Source organism: Brachycentrus maculatus, unplaced genomic scaffold (assembly GCF_059751285.1).
Source record: "Brachycentrus maculatus isolate JH-2025_06_01 unplaced genomic scaffold, ASM5975128v1 h1tg000387l, whole genome shotgun sequence".
Classification (NCBI taxonomy): Eukaryota; Metazoa; Arthropoda; class Insecta; order Trichoptera; family Brachycentridae; genus Brachycentrus; species Brachycentrus maculatus.
This window is the reverse complement of record NW_028281136.1, coordinates 598727-616634: the sequence shown is the minus strand read 5'-3', so window position 1 is coordinate 616634 and position 17908 is coordinate 598727. Positions and strand designations below refer to the sequence as shown.

The following is a 17908-nucleotide window of genomic DNA, read 5'->3' as shown; positions in this document are numbered from 1 at the left end:
TTCTCCATACTATCGACATCTGGAAATAAATCCCGTAGAAAAACATCCTATCTTTCAGTTCTATGATAAAATTGGACGATACTATTATAACCTAACCTAACTGATCTGATTTCACTGAGTGACCTTACCCGGTCGGCTTCCATTAACCTTCCTGACTTAACACGACCCAACTCATCTTTTCACTTTTCAGTTGGCGCTGGATTATAATACAGTTGGCAATGCACTCCCGCTTTTTCTATTTTATCTATGGTTTCTATTAACTAACTTTTCTTTTTACAGCACCCTTCTAACCAATGATTCTTGTTCATTTTCTTAATATTGTTTTTCCATTATTTTTGCATGCAAATTTTATTTAGATTTTTATTATTATTTCGCTTCAAAAATTCATATATCTTTATAAATTTTGTTTTTTTTGGACGATTACAAATTGACGAAGACAAATCTTTATCTATCCTAGTGAAAAATAATTGTAGATCTAAATTCATATAAATAAATCTAAAATAATTCTTTATTTTTTTTACATCTCAAGATAGATGAAGAAGGATATATGGAAGTCTGGGCATTTACAGGGCTTACGACCGTCTAAGGCTTGGTTAAGTGATCACTAGCCTGATTCTAAGACTCTAACTCATATTTGAAGCACTAACTTTGTGATTTTCCAGTTTATAATTAAAATGTAACTTTGTTTTAAAATCACTATTTATAGTGATTTTAAAACAAAGTTACATTTTAATTATATGTTTCTAAGACGGCCGTAAGCCTTGCAAATGCCCAGATATCCATATATTATTCTCCATCTATGTTGAGATGTCAAAAAAGAATGTTAAAAATAATTCTTGACTGGAGATAGTCCAGATTTGTGAACAAGTATTTGGACACACTCAAAATGTTGTTAACTTAATTTGTTTATATGAATTTAAATTTACATTTAAAGACATTTAAAGTGGCTGATTGAAATGTTTCTAACAATATTAATTTTAATTTTAGTTGAATTATCCATGGGATGGAATTGATATACAGTGGAACCTCTCATAACGAACTTAATTCATTCCACAACCTAACTTGTTATGCGAAAGTCCTGGCTCGATAGTGAATGTTGCGAAAAAGGGACTTGCCCCTTTTCTGTAACTCGTTATGCAAAATTTTGCTCTTTAGCAACCCTTTTTGCTCTTTATGTGAATTACAGTAAACCCTCCTATAACGTTGATATAGGTACCGCATTGTTGGAGGGAACGTTACAAGGGATTTAAGTTTTAAATTGCATTTTTACATACTACGGAGGCGGACGGATCCGCCTCCGTAGTGTAATGGTAAGCACGCTCGGCTACCGTTCTGGAGGTCCCGGGTTCGATTCCCAGGGGGGTGTCAAATAAATGAGTGATTTTTTCACTCTAATATTTATTCAATATTACCCTGGACCGGCACTTGAAGCGGATGGCTGATCGCCTTCCCTTCATGCGTTAACGATCAAGATAACACTGCGTTTATATGACGCAGTGCCCTATGCACCATTGGGGTGCGAATGAGGGTTTGAAGTGAAGTGAAGTTTACATGTATCATTATTGTATCAAAATACAATTTAAAAATATTTGCCTCTCCTATAACGCGATACGTACTTATCTCAACGTTATAAGGGGGTTTAATGTACTCGTTATGAGAGGTGCTCGTAATGAGAGTTGCTTGTTACGAAAGGTTAACTGTATAAGATATACAACTGAAAGCGAAGTATTATTATTTTGTTAACGTATGTGTTTTGACAATGTGTCGGCGTGTTATTGCAGGCGAGTTAGATGCGAAAGAGCGTCCGAAAGAACGCAAACGGACCGTGGACGACAAGCGCGTCAACGCCATGGCCGCCCTCAAGGCGAAGAGGGAGGGCAAGCAGCGGAGGGAGCAGGACAACATCCGCAAGGAGGAGGAGAGACAGAAGCAGGAACAGGTGAGACGCAAAATAGTGCAAAAGTGATCAACGTACTGCACTTTACTCACTTGAGGCTTCTTCTTGTGTCAAGTAAAGCGAGTGTTTTTGCCCAGAAATTTTCACTCATGAATTACATGAAATTATAGTAACTTTAAACATAAAGAGTAAATCCACTCAGGAGTAGGCATAGGCTATGAAACTTATAAAGTTGAAGCCTGAGTAGGGACATGATAAACGGTGTTGCATAAGCCGTAGATAGATTTCAGAGTCACTTGGACATTGAAAAAAAAATTGTGTCAAGTATTGAACAAACTCCTTCCTCTTGGACTCTCTTCAGAGAGAATAGAATGCCACACCAATCTGTTTTTGCAAATGATTGTCGGCTCTTCCACATTCATGCATCTCCTCATACATCCCCGCTGATTATTCTGACTAATGACCTGACCACGCCCGAGTATTTGACATACTTGATAATGCCAACTTTTCTATGGCCTTCTTCTGCTCCTATTTCCAAACTACATTCGCATCATAAATATTATTTACGTTTCAATTTTAAAATCAAACACAGTTTTTTTGAGTCTAGTAAGTTGTATTTTATAAACAAAAACACACAAAAAATATATAGTATAGCTACATAAGGACTGTCAGTCCATTTGATATTCACATTCGTTTGAAAATGCTTTAACTAGGCGAAACAATTGTCACAATATTAATTTTTTTATGTGTTTTTGTTAGTAAAATACAACTTAGTAGACTCAAAAAGTCTGTGTTTGATTTAAAAATTAATACATAAATTAAATTGGAGTTCTACAAATTAAACGCCAAATCAATTAATAAATCACAAATTCAAGATGCCCAAACCATCTCAAAACACCTTTCTTAATTTTATGGATAATGTATTATTTCGAGAAATAAAAATACTTTGTGTTTTGATCCACTCGCATTTTTATTAACCAACTAGTTTCGGCAACAACCTGTTGCCCTCTTTAGGGTTTAATTTATGACTTATTATTATTTATTATTTATGTCATAAATTAAACCCTGAAGAGGGCAACAGGTTGTTGCCGAAACTAGTTGGTTAGTAAAAATGTGAGTAGATCAAAACACAAAGTATTTTTATTTCTCGAAGTAATATATCCATATGATCCACAAAGTTAATGCTTTCAATATTCAAAACATTATGGATAATGCTTTACATTTTCTCCTTATATCACCATTGAACATCTGTGTACATGGTTTGGACACACTGAGAGATGGCATTTTGACTGCATTTGACTCTACTTTCTTCCTTCTCTTGCCAATGGATAAATATCACGATGTATGATTATTGGCTAATGAATTAATATGAAAAATCACAAGACTATCGGTCTTGTGATTTTTCATATTACAAAATATGTAGAGAAATAAGGGATATATGAAGGTTTAAACTTGAGATATTTTTATAAAACGAATAACATGCGTTTGCATACGTCATCAAATTTCCATCATCGTACGTTTTATGACGTCATATGGTTTCTTGTCTATGGTTTATAGAGCTGTAATAGTAGTAGTGTGGATTGTTTGTTTACCACTACACTACCATTTGTGTTACACAAATATAAGGGGAGGGTGGACCATAGACATTAACAAATAGAGCCGCCAATAATTTAACAATGTTACCGATATTAAAATAATTCCATCGTTTCTGTGACGTCATTCATTGCCAACTAATGAAAATAACATTTTTTCGAAGGCGGATTTTCCTAACGAAAATGATGAATGAAAATATTAATTATATCGGCTGTTATGAACATTGCACGAGTCTAATACAATCCTTTATAGGTTGAGTATGTTAAATTAGGTATTCTTTCCGTCTGACAAAGATCCATTCCATGGTTCCCTTCCATACATTAGAGTTCCACCTTATTAGCATGTTTTGAGGATTATTGCATTTGTTACAGGATAATGAGGGAGAGGACTTGATAGGGGGCTCCAATAAGCAAAGCGTCAAGTTGAAGGCTTCCGACATCTACTCCGACGATTCGGGCTCCGACTCTGACGACAACAAGTCACAAGGTAGGCCTTCCAGTCCTCTTGCTGTGTTGACTCTCGGATCCACTACCCATATCCCTAGCTGGGTGTGATCATATACATACATACTGCTGTCAATATGTATTTACATACAACTAAGTGTCTTCTTCAAATCCTTATCAGCACCCAATGGTGCATAGGACACTGCATCATATAAACGCAGTGTTATCTTTATAAAATTAAATATAAATTCTGTCTATAATTAGTAACTGTATGACAGTATAGTATCAGGGTTACATAAAGTAATATGTGTGCGTGCAGGATGGCAGCGCTCGTCGGACAGCTCTAAATATGAATTCTGTCTATAATTAGTAACTGTATGAGAGTACCAGATATCAGGGTAACATAGAGTAATATGTGTGTGCAGGACGGCAGCTCTAAATATGAATTCTGTGTATAATTATTAACTGTATGAGAGTATCGGGTATCAGGGTAACATGAGGTAATGTGCGTGTGCAGGACGGCAGCGCTCGTCGGACAGCTCGCGCTCCTCGTCGGACTCGGAGAGCGACCGCAAGTCGGCGGCGGGCGCGCAGCGGGCGCGGGCGGGCGCGGCGGCGCGGCGCCCCACCAACATCAGCACCAAGGAGGAGCTGAGCCGCATCCGCCTGAGCCGCTTCAAGATGGAGCGCTTCCTGCACCTGCCCTTCTTCAGCCGCGTCGCCAGCGGCTGCTTCGTGCGCATCTCCATCGGGAACAACAACGACAAGCCCGTCTACAGGGTGAGTACCTTACCACTCAAACTAGATATTACTCATCTCTCACTATTTTCGCAAAATCACCTCGTCTACAGGGTGAGTCCAAACCTTACCTCACACTTGCCGACACCTGTCGGCTGCTCAATCTATAAAAATTACTTTCATCACATGTGGCGACACCTGTTGGCCAGCCAAACTACATATTACTCATTTTTTACTCTTATATTTATTTCATATCATCTGAAGCACAAGATCACCGTGTCTTTGGTAGTTAAGGTTCAGGTACTTCAGGTACTTAACTAATAGTTTACCTAGAATTATATAGCTATATAAGAACCGTCAGTCCATTAAATCTTCACATTTGTTTGAAAATGCCATAACTAGGCGTAACAATTGTCACATTATTAATTTTGATGTGTTTTTAACAGTAAAATACCACTTAGTAGACTCATAAAGTGTTGATAATATGATCCGGGTGTTGTATCGGCAGGTGGCGGAGATCGTGGAGGTGTGCGAGACGGCCAAGGTGTACGTCCTGGGCAACACGCGCACCAACAAGGGGCTGAAGCTCCGCCACGGCGCGCAGGACCGGGTCTTCCGGCTCGAGTTCATCTCCAACCAGGTCAGGATACTACACACAATCTACTTCAAAACTTGTGGGCTTATTCCTATTAGTGTTGCGCGAGTTAGGTACAGGCAAGGTGAAGGACATTGGCACCATAAACCGAGCTAGGACAAATGCCGAACCCTCTTCTAGTGGAACGGAAGGTCTGCTGATGACTGTCAGCAGTCCTGCTTCTCCTGAGGAGTGCAACGTGGTTTCCTCCCAGCAATTAGCAAATGCTGACAAGTTCCCGATTGGCCCACACTAGATTATCCCTCCTGTTCCCAACACAGATTCAAATTAAAACATATTTATTTAGTTAGTAGAAGAAACAAAAATCCACTAAATGATCTATAAACCTTGTACATAATAAGCAAGGTAAATAATAAATGAAACCCACATCTAATAAAAAGGTACAGACCTGTGCGCTTTGTAGAATAGAAGGATCACAGATGTTTGTTACGGATCGGGTTAACCTTTCCCGTACTGATTATACAAAAAGTACATGTGATCCGAAGCGGCGTACCAAAAGACCCCAGTTCATATATGTATGGAAATAGTAGTACACAGCTCGTAACTCAGTATTCACAGATCCCATGTCCTTTACAAACGCGCAGCCGGATGCTGACTGAGCGAGAGCGAGACGATAAACGAGAGGCTGGAAATTGGATCAAACGTAAGCTGAGTAACGTGGTTGCGTCGCTTTCTCCTTGTGGTAATACCACATTTATTAGGGTCAAAGAAATAACATGTTACTAGCAAACAAAAATTAACATCCTGATAAATAAGTACATAGATCTCGTGGTACTGACTAAATGTGCTTTTTATCAAAATCAATATTTTGAAATGATTTGAAATTATAAAAATAAAAAATGGAAAATTTTCTATAATATTATTTTTAACATTACAAAAAACATGGAGAAAGTAGCTCTTATAATACTAAAGTTATCGAATGAAAAATTGTATATAGGGGATTTCAATCCCCCTATTAGAGCCAAGAGCCAGATTGTGTCAGGATTTAGACTACTTATAACCCTTACCCGCACCTTATGGTGCATAGGGCACTGCATCGAATTGACGCAATGTTATCTTGATCATTACTTACATGAAGGCAAGGTGATCACTCTTGCGCTCAGGAACCAGTCCAGGGTAATATTAAATAAATATTAGAGTGTAAAATCACTAATATTTATTTTCACCCCCCCTGGGAATCGAACCCGGGACCTCCAGCACGGTAGCTAAACACGCTGACCATTACACCACGGAGGCGGACAGCTTTAGACTACTAGCCCCATCTATTGATGACACAACACAATTAAATCATTTATCGGCTAGTTACATGTTTGACTGACTGAACAAACAATGTTTTAATTTAAAATGTCAGTAATATCTTACTACTGGAGAGATTGATATGTTAATGAATAATTTTTACAGGATTTCTCAGACACGGAGTTCAACAAGTGGAAAGACGCGTGCGTGTCGGCCGACAGGGCCCTCCCGACACTGGAACACGTGGACACCAAGATCAGGGACATCAAGGAGGCACTGGCCTACGAGTTTAAGGTAACATCTCGGTACCGTGCTGCCATCGCAGTTTCGCGTGGATTTTTGCAAACCTCGAGATGTCGGGATTGACGTATGGTGTGTGGACGTTGCAGGAGGAGGATGTGGAGAAGATCATCCAAGAAAAGGACCGGTTCAGGGCGCACCCGACCAACTACGCCATGAAAAAGACCCAACTCATGAAGGACAGGGACGCCGCCGTGCTCAGGTACACTTCTCTCTCCTCATCCGCTCCTGGTACTTAACCCTTTCAATGCCGAAAGGTAATATTTGTTTTAACCACCCTACTCTCGGGTTTTTTTCTGAATTAATTCTGTAGAAAAAAATCACCTTTTTTCTACAGAATTATGAAAACAATGTTTGTTATATTCATACTTGTTTTTTTTTTGCCATAATAGTTCGACTGTCCAAACTTAAAACACAGTAAGGGACATTTTTTTGTAGTACGTTTTTTTTTTGCATTTTTGGACTAAGTAGAATCTACTTAGTCCAAAAATGCAAAAAAAACGTACTACAAAGAAATAGTAGAATCTACTTAGTCCAAAAATGCAAAAAAAACGTACTACAAAGAAATATCCCTTACTGTGTTTTGAGTTTGGACAGCCAAGGTGCTTTTAAGACAGAACTGATGTACTTTTTCGTTAGCGTGTTCCCTCTCTCTGTCTCGCGTTAAATATTTTTGGCACAGGGTTAACGCAATGGTGCAGAAAAAAGACGCGTATCACGTACGCTCGTATGTGTAGGGCGGTTAATATGGCTGTGATTTTTTCGACAAAAATAAAACCTAAAACAAGTATATTTTTTGTATACAGATATGAAGGATATTATGAAAACTTAATATATACACCGAAAAACCAAATATATACACCGTGTGGCGTTTGATATGCTGTTTACTCAGAAAACACAGTTTTAATATTCAGGGTTATCACAACTTGATACAGAAAACACATTTACTTATAAATATGGAGGAATATAACTGTGTTTATAAAATATGTTTATTCATTTATTTATTTATGGGGGGCAATGCTGGTCTTCTTGTTGTCTCTGGCGGCATTGCCGAGCATCTCCAACACCTCGGCAGCCAGGCTCTCCATGACGGGCGCACAAGCCCCAACTTAGCGCTGATTCCTTTAGCTTGCTACTTTGCTGGCAGGGTATTACTGTAGATATATACAGTAGGCTGTAGTTCTGCCACTTGAGAAGGTGTGATTATCTGAGAGCAATGTCGGGTTGCAGGGGCGACGAGACCATCGGCAACGACCTGACGCAGAAGATCCAGGAGCTGGAGGAGCGCGCCAACCAGCTGGACAAGGTGCGCACGTCCACCATCCAGAGCATCTCCTACATCAACAACCGCAACAGGAAGCTCAACGTGGAGGGGGCCGAGAAGGCCATCATGGAGGAGGTCAGTACACACCTCAACACCTCACACTCAAATTTAGACTTAGCTTCACATACGGTGTTTGAAAATGATGCGGAATGCATCGAAACACGTGTCACAATACATTTTAATAAATAGTGGTATTTACTAAGTAAAAAATCTGAGAAATATTTGTGTTTTTTTTATTTACAAAAATACTGATGCTTAGCCTTCGAAACTAGTCTTCATAAAATAAACTCAAGTGTTAAAGAAACGAGTGTTTTCTTTAATAATTTTAATTAATATTTCAATTATAAAATGGAAAATCACAAAGTTATTGCTTCTAATGTAAATTATATTCTTGAACATCAGTCGCTCATTAACTGTGTCAGATCACCACACCCTTCAACACGAACTGACTTGAAGTAAGGCCCTGGTGGTGTGTGTGTGTGTGTGTGTGTGCTAGTGACTGTAACGAGTAGCATGCGTGTGTTTGCAGATCCGCGCCAACAAGGGCAAGAAGGTGGACGACCCGTTCACGCGGCGCTCCACCAAGCCCGTCATGAACTTCAAGTCCTTCGCGGCCATGGAGCTGCTGGAGGAGGCGCGCGCCCAGGAGGCCGACAAGGAGGTCGCGCACGAGGCCAAGCAGCAGCTGGTATGTCCTTCTCATTCCACCCACAATATCTTGCCTCCAACTATAATATCGTAGTCATACAGGAGAAAGTGACCAAGTGCATTGTTTTACAAAAACGTGGTCATTGACTATTTGATATCTTACTAGCTTAATATTGCCGTGAAAAACATCCCAAAGGATTTTAAACTTGGAAGTATAATATATTGCGTTGAGCGCCCTTGAGGTATTTTTTTACGAAAATGGCGCTATATAAGTTATCCAATTTTATTATTATTATTATTATTATATTGACTTGGTAAAAATGAGTATCTGCATTGATGTTTATTTTGTTACCAAGCAAAAGTGACTCAAATGGCTCTCCTGAACATTTTACGTTTTGTTTTTACGTTGGTCACTTTCTCCTGTACAACTACGATATGTTAATTAGATCAACCTTCCCCTCCCGGTGATGTGTATTTACTACAACTTGACTTGTACAATGTATACAACTGTGTACATTATACAATAGTACAATGTGAATATCAATATTAAATATTAAGGTGGAGACTGACCGGAGCATTTCGTCGCAACATAACGTCGTAACATCGCTCGCAGCCAGCATCAGTGAGCATCCGAAACTATGGATGGAGCGCTCGGCTCGCTGTACTGACTGCCTGAATGCTCGCATGGTAACGTGTAACGTTACGACGAAATGCTCCGGTCAATCTCCACCATTATAGATACAGGCTCACAATTTTTGTATTCCTCCGTAATACAATTACGTTTTACATAAAAGTGGATAGAATCACCAAAACAACTATCTAATAATTCAACTTTCTAAGGCTTATTCAAAGTTTGCTGCATATATTTAATCTCACTTTTCATTTTTGCATTTAAAAAATAATGTTTTTTGTTTTCTTGTCTCAACAAGAAACTAAGGAAGAAAACACCAATTAAAACGAAAACAAAAAAAAACATTGGAAGGTTAATTTCAACCAATCAAATAAGGTTAGGTACTAATAAAATCAGATCAATTCAGCTAACCACTTGACGGTTGAATTTTGGCAAGAAAATTTGTCGGTGCAGAAATCGTCTCCACAAGTAATAAGTCGAAACAAGACTGCCCGAACACCACTCCGGTTAGTCTATAAAAACAAATACCGAGAAGTCAGAATACTCGGCCTATCATCGCAATGCAAAGGTGTTGCCAGAGCCACACTCCGGCTAAATTAGGAACTGGTTGGTTAGGTAACGTTTTAATCGTATAGCCCAATTTTTTTTCATGTAAAGAAGGTTATTTTCTATGGGATTATTTCCACGGATGTCTCGATCTGATGCATTTTTCTATTGTCTATTTCTATAAGTATTAATAGTTGGATGTTGTATTCCCATGCAGAAAGAGGACACGGCCCAGAAGGACAAGAACAGATCACACGAGAACAACCTGTATTCTCTCCATGACTTTGAAATTAATATAGACCTGGAAGTGCCACAACCCAGTGAGTATTCATTTGTGATATCTTTATTTAACCGGATCCACGCGGCTCGCATAACCGTATGTGTTTTAACAAGACATGCCCCATACGCGGCTGACATAAGCGTTTGTGTTTTCACTTTGCTCCAAGTTTCCAACCTCAGTTCAACTTGGAGGGATTTTTTCATGGTGTGGAACTTTGGATAAAATAATACGTCAATCCTCGGCCTTATGACATCTGATGAAATATCTGACTAATAATTTGTAACATCACAAGGATAAATAAAACAACAGCTCCCTGATTTTTCTTGCGGTCGGTAATTAGGCCGCGCCATAATCATGCCCTATATCTGTCTCACTCTCGACGCTACGCATCGCCAGTGGGTAAGAGTGACACACGATGCGTGCTTTGATTTATTTATGTTACGATCTAATTTGTTTATATTACGATATATTTCAAGAATAATGTGACACACGTGTATTATAGAGTACCAAAAAGGCACAATGAATCCCATTGAACGTTTTTGTTTAGGAAAATAAATCGTTTCATAACTAAATACATGATAAAAGTAATAATTTAAAAAACGGCGAAATACAGCCGCGCACGAGCGTCTCTTAGGAACAAAGTTAACGCGTTTAAAAGGTTAACTATTTTTCTATACATATTTGCATTCTGCGCTCATATGGGAAAAAGGCCGCAACTTTCTCTTGCACTCATTCGGTAGTGGGTAGTTTAGGCTCTTAACCCCGATCAACTAACCAATCATCACGCCGCTTCGCCGCAGGGGTAGGCAGAGAGAATAGAATGCCACATTACTCTGTCTTTGCCTCTTCTGCATTATGCCTCTCCTCAATACATACCCAACGATTATTCCGACTACACCCAAGTATTGGACATACTTGATTAAGTTTTCCTCGGTCTTCCTCTGCTGTTATTTCCAACTACATTCGCCTCATAAATTTGTTTTAGTGTTCTTTCTCCACTCATTCAATCCACATGTCCAAACCATCTTATTTTTTATATTTTTTTCAAAACATATTATATACATAAGTCATGTATATAATATTCCCTATGAGTAATTTCTATTTCTCATTTTGGGACATGGGATTAAGGTTAACAAGACTGGAACACAAATAATAAAGTTACAAAAAAGATTATTTTTAAATAACCAAAACTAATATGTACATGGCAAAATATAAAAACAATAAACAGGTATAATAAATAGGCATAAGACGCATATTTCAAAGAAATAAATGAGAAAAACATAAGGTAAGAAGCATATTTAAAATAAACAAATGAGAAAATATAAAAAATGAGAAAATATACAAAACACAAGGTAAAAACAAAATAAGAAAATATACATACATCGTAGTCATACAGGAGAAAGTGACCAAGTGCATTTTTTTACAAAATGTGATCATTGACAATTTGATATCTTACTAACTTAATATTGCCCCGAAAAAAATCCCAAAGCGATTTTAAACTTGGAAGCATAATAAACTGACTTAAAAATGACTAACTGCATTGATGTTTATTTTGTTGCCAAGCAAAAGTGACTTAAATGGCCCTCCTGAACATTTTACGTTTTGTTATTTGGTCACTTTCTCCTGTACGACTACGATATGTGTAGTGATTAGCCCTTCCTTAATTTGATGGATAATGCTTATCTTGGCCTTGCACCCTTTCCTTATTTCACCGTTTGAACATCCATCATACATCGTTTTGCTGCACTTTCCTCTGACTAATCGCATTTCGACTGCCAACTCTTCATATTGCATTTTTTTCTTCCAGTAAACGCAGTCTCTGTGCTGCCGAAACCTCTCCTGCCCAAAGCCAAGGACACGGGCCCCAAGCGGGCGCTCAACCTGGAAGACTACAAGAAGAAGCGCGGCCTGATCTAGCACCCCCCCCACTCCTCCCGCTCCCTGTACATACGCCGCCCCCCTGTCCCGTGTAAATAAACACCAAGCCTAGGAAATTGTAGAATATTTATACAAAAAATCTATAAATATTTTAATATAGTGTGTAATTAATTAATTTAGTAATTATTTCTAATACGGGTCAATTGCGAGGCTCAATTACTGTAACATTTTGAGTGTGTCCAAATGCTTGTTCACAAATCTGGATTATTTCTAATAAGGAGTTATTTTCTACCACATTATGAGTGTCCAAATACTTGTTCACAAAATCTGGCTTATCTCCAATTACAGGAGTTATTTTCATATTATTTTTTGACATCTCATCAAAGATGAAGAAGAATATGGAAGTCTGGGCATTTACGGGGCTGACGACCGTCATAGGCTGGTTTAAGTGATCACTTTACACACGTGTAACATTCACTGATTCTACCCGTATTGACAACCACACTACTCAAATTCTTGGAAGTTCTATATATATATATGAACCAATTTTGAAACATTGTTTTTGAATCACTAGAACTTCGCTATGACTGTCGTCAGCCCCGCAAATGCCCAGACTTCCATATTCTTCTTCATCTTTGAAGAGATGTCAAAAAATAATATGTTATTTTTTTACATTATTTATTGACATCTCAACATAGATGAAGAAGAATGTAGAAGTCTGGGCGTTTACGGGGTTTATGAGGGTTGTCATGGCTGGTTTTAAACCAGCCTATGACAGTCGTAAGCCCCATAACTGCCCCAATTTTCGTATTCTTCTTCATATATGTTGAGACGTCAAAAGATAATATCAATTACTATGATTCTAATCAATGAAACGGGTTTTACAAAAAAAAGTTTTTTTTTTGTGTTTATATATTTTTTTATTATTAGCAACATAAATTTTTATCTCGCTATACAAATTATTCTTAAATAAGTTTATTTTAGAAAATACATTTTTTTGTATTAAAAGCATTGTTAACTTTGTGGTATGGTAATATAACACTTTCCTTATCATTCATTATTCACTTTGTGTAATACTACTTTAAAACATTCTACATTGCCTCCGTGGTGTAATGGTTAGCGTGTTTAGCTACCGTGCTGGAGGTCCCGGGTTCGATTCCCAGGGGGGGGGGGTGAAAATAATTATTAGTGAATTGAAACTCAAATATTTATTTAATACTACCCTGGACTGGTCCCTGAAGCGCAGGAGTGGTCACCTTGCCTTCACGTTATTAATGATCAAGATAACACTGCACTGGTTAGTGGTTTTGGTTTATAACACTGCATCAATATGATGCAGTGCCCTATGCATCATTGGGTGCGGATAAGGGTTAGAAGAAGGAAGAAGAACAAGACTTAAAACATTACTTCATGACTACAGGTTTCGGAATAACCATTCCATCATCAAGTCATCAGGTCATTTACAGTTGACCGGATGATGGAATGGTTTTTCCGAAGCCAGTAGTCGTGAAGTAGTGTTTTGAAGTGGTATTACACAAAGCAAACGATGAATGATAGGGAGTGTCAGATCTATTGCCCTGTCACAAAGTATCTTTTTCTAATATTTATTTTAATTGAATGTTTTTATTTGACTAACCCTTTGAGACCCAAATGAGTCTTATGGAGAGGTATAATAAAATGTGTGCTCAAATTGGTTCGTGAATTTTTATAAAATTTATCTCTTTTTAAGCGTTAAAGTTACGAGTCGTTGTTTTAAAACGACACGCACTCGATGATTGTTACATTGGCAGTGATGATTGGATAATGACACCATTGAACAGCGAAACTAAACAAACGGTCGGTCTCAGAGGGTTAAAGCCATATCTAAGAAGTTTACTTGTGGACGGGTTCAAGTCAATTTTGACATTTTTTTTTCTCCAGTTACATTAATTTCTTATGCAATTTCAATGCTCAATTTTACCAACCCTTGGATTTCATATATCGCTCACTCCTTTCAAGAATGTCATAAATCAAAAAACTTGATTTTTCAGGAGAACGTTTTTAAAGTTTAAAAATATAATTAGAATGTATTAAAAATGAATATCAAGCCACTTATTGAACTTTTTACTGTGCAACAGATCTTTTTAGGTAAAACCTGAAGGTTTTTTTCTCCATTTGAAAAATATTTAGTATATATAAAAAATTATTAAAACATACCTTTTCTTCAAAATGCAAAAACAACACTTTCTGCCCTGTAGTGGGTAATTATTAAATTTAAAATATTCCACTTTTGCTGGGATATAGAACATTTTCTGGGCATTCCGAAAACATGCACAACTGAAAATTGACATTTTTTGAGTTATGACGTTCTTGAAAGGAGTGAGCGATATGTCTCATAGTTAAAATAAGCTGTAAAGTTGACACTGTCAGTCTTGAGAAGGAAACATTTTTCTTGTTTAATCCAATTTAAAAGATGTTGTTTCCCTGTCTATACCGCGCTGGAGGTCCTGGGTTGATTCCCGTAGGGTTCAAAATAAATATAAGTGATTTTTCACTCTTATATTTATCACCTTGGACTGGTATTTGAAATGCAAAGCCAAATAATTAATTAATAATCAACATAACACCGTATCGATGCGATGCAGTACCTTAAGCACCATTGGGTGCGAATAAGGGTTAAAAGATGTTTTAAAATATGTATGGATAAAATATGTCCGCCTCCGTAATGTAATGGTCAATGGGGTTCAAATAAATATAAGTGATTTTTTAACTCTAATATTTATTCAATATTACCCTGGACTGGTACCTGAAGCGGAGTGCTGATCACCTTTCCTTCATGTGTTAACATTCAAGATAACACTGCGTTTATATGATGCAGTGCCCTATGCACCATTGGGATGTGGCTAAGGGTTTGAAATTTGAAAAATGTATCCTAGAATGTCAGTTAACAATGAAAATACTTTCACAGCATGTGTCCGTATGAGTGATCTTGATGTAAAAATGTCTTTAAATATGTTAAATATATAAAATATTTTCATTATTTTATTCGGCAGTCACTTTGTGGTAAAATCTATCCACTTTTGATTTAAGTTTTACTTAGTAAATACCATTATTTCTTAAAATGTACCGAGACACGTGTTTCGATGCATTCCGTATCATTTTCAAACACTGTAATACGGTGTTTGAAAATGATGCGGAATGCATCGAAACACGTGTCACAGTGGATTTTAAGAAATAGTGGTATTTACTAAGTAAAAGTTTAATTAAAAATATATAAAATATAATAAATATATGAAAGAATCAAATCCATTGTGTCAAAATTGACTTGGAACGTTTAGAAATGAATAATTAGTTCCGCGGAGCTCGCAACACCCAATTTTAGTAAATATCTGCCTTACTTAAAGCAATGAGTAGCAATAAGTCTAATTTATATACATATTTGAAAATAAGATGTAGTATGTTATCGTTACTGATAAAACGATCCATATATATTATTAAAATATACTCGCAAACCTCTTGTTATAGCCGCTATACACGGCCAATGAAAACACAAATACAAAAGGCGGGTCATGCGGTCTGTGTACGATCAATAGTGCTGGTGAAACTACATCTCTGTTCAAACAAAGATTTCAGTGATTTTTATCAGCAATTACAGTGTGTTACAATTATTAACCAGATTGCCCGCCCTTTGCGTTTGGGAATTGGTCCATCCGGTGTGGATGGATTTTTAAATAACCTATCAACTTCCTAAATGTTATTTAGAGTAGAAGAATGTAGAGCAATAACCCGGCAGGTTGATTCAGACATTGTTTAGCAACCGACTCATTAATTATATGAAAATTTGTATAATTAAATGTTTTGTTTTGTAAATTAATTATGTTCAGTTAGCGTAAAGCAAGAATTGTAAAAAAAAAGTGCTCAAAACAATTGATATGTAGACAAACAATTTAAACATTTTATTTGGTTAGACACACTCAGTGGCGTGCAGAGTTTTTTTAACCAGGTAGGCAGTAGAGTTGGGTGAGGACTTAACAGTGCCTACTATGCCTTAGTATAGTAGGCACTGGTCGTGTATCTATATACAACGCAAGTAATCCAGGGTAGGCACTGCTTTTCTGCCTATATAGAATGCACGCCTCTGGACCACGCTATACTATCATCAGCCACAAAATGCAATTTTAGATAGGATTTATCTCTTTATCACCTCGATAAAATGCCTATTGCGCAGTTGGTACACAGTTCCTACCACAATTTTTCCAGCCTGAGTGTTGTCATCGTAAAGATATAGCTATTTCTTTATACTACTGCCATCTGTGGAAATAATTTTTAGGAAAAATATTCTTTCGGACAGTTGCATGAATTGGGATATATTGATCTTGGCGTCTGGCGAAATTGCACAAAATATATCTGAATTTCACTCGGATATCGTGATAGTAATCTGAGTGCTTGTGTTGAAGAGTCATATAACACAGTAATTATGTATGTTTGGAGTAATTTCATATAATCCACATCCCCATAAGCGTTCTTCAGGTAGTATTTTACAAAAATGGCGCTATATAAATTATCCAAAATGATTATTATTATTATCTATTTAATTAAATATGTCGCCTTTTTTAACCTTTTCATAGCCGCAAATAAATTACGCCGCAGTGCTCAACAGGCCAAGTATTTTTTTGAAAAAAAAAAGTTGTCTAAAGATTTTTTTTTTGTTGTTTTTATTGAATTATAATTTACTTACCAAATATTATATCCCGCATCGATTGTTAGAGTTTTATTCTTGAAGTTAAACCAGTTTCAAATTTTCAGGGTTGTCAAACTAAGTCGCACACGCAAGTTTTTATTAAATTTAATATTAACACACAACTATTATTTATCAATGGAATATTTTAAAATAATAAGAAAAACACAAAAAAATTGAGCAAAATAAAAACCCCTGGCGTTCAAAACAATCGATTAAAATAATCAATATTTCAAGTGGTTTGAGTGGTAGCCCTAATGACATCTGTCAACTGTCAGCTGAAAGTGATACCGATAAATCACTTAAAAGTATTTAAAAACTTTATAAAATATTTTGTGACAACTTCAACTGATGGCAATGTATGTTCCGTTTTTGACAGATTGTCAATATGAGTTAAAACTGCGGAGTAATACGTCATCAAAAGTACTGACGAGATATCTCGTCTCTGGCCATACGGGCACTCCGCCATTTGCCGAGATATCTCGTCTCTGGCAACCATCGGGTTAAAGCTGAAATGCATAATTTATCTGAATGGATTGTAATTTACATACATTTCTGTGATTATAATAAAATGTAATTGATTCTCAAGAAAATAAGTGTTAAAAATCATCATTGTACCATATGGCAGAAAGTCGCAACTGATTTGAAACCTGGTGATCAGGATAATGATATTTTATCTGTACATTTCTACTAGGTTGCTCAAGTTCGAAGTATAGAGATAAAATGAAATACATACGTACATAATACAAATTTGTCAATTTGTGGCTTGCGATAGTATACGTGGAGCGGTCGAAGAGTGTAAAATAAATTGTTTTAACAACCGTCTTGAAGCGCATTCTGAATGTCAGATTTTGGGCCACTGTTTCGGTCATTACTACCCGCATATTGTGTGTATAACTAGAACTGATTTCTCCGGGTAACCGAGTCTCCCGTAGCGCCCTGAAGATGGCCGATGTAATGGTGGAAAAATACTAGAGGATAATAATTATTACATTATTATATGTAGATAAACATGCATTTAA

At 37.0% G+C, this 17908-nt stretch overlaps 1 protein-coding gene across 2 annotated transcripts in view; it reads left to right on the top strand.

Moving 5' to 3' along the window:
• The window catches only part of Rtf1 (RNA polymerase-associated protein Rtf1), a 29714-nt gene extending 12092 nt beyond the window's left edge, over window positions 1-17622 (top strand). For both annotated transcript variants that reach the window (XM_088270491.1, XM_088270488.1), the window contains 10 exons: window positions 1782-1939; window positions 3862-3976; window positions 4451-4713; window positions 5180-5311; window positions 6728-6856; window positions 6952-7064; window positions 8093-8261; window positions 8716-8874; window positions 10229-10331; window positions 12099-17622. In XM_088270491.1, the coding sequence (XP_088126617.1) occupies window positions 1782-1939; window positions 3862-3976; window positions 4451-4713; window positions 5180-5311; window positions 6728-6856; window positions 6952-7064; window positions 8093-8261; window positions 8716-8874; window positions 10229-10331; window positions 12099-12208 (1451 nt within the window). In that variant the 3' untranslated portion in view covers window positions 12209-17622. The remainder of the gene's footprint in view (window positions 1-1781; window positions 1940-3861; window positions 3977-4450; window positions 4714-5179; window positions 5312-6727; window positions 6857-6951; window positions 7065-8092; window positions 8262-8715; window positions 8875-10228; window positions 10332-12098) is intronic.
• Window positions 17623-17908: the final 286 nt, after the last annotated feature.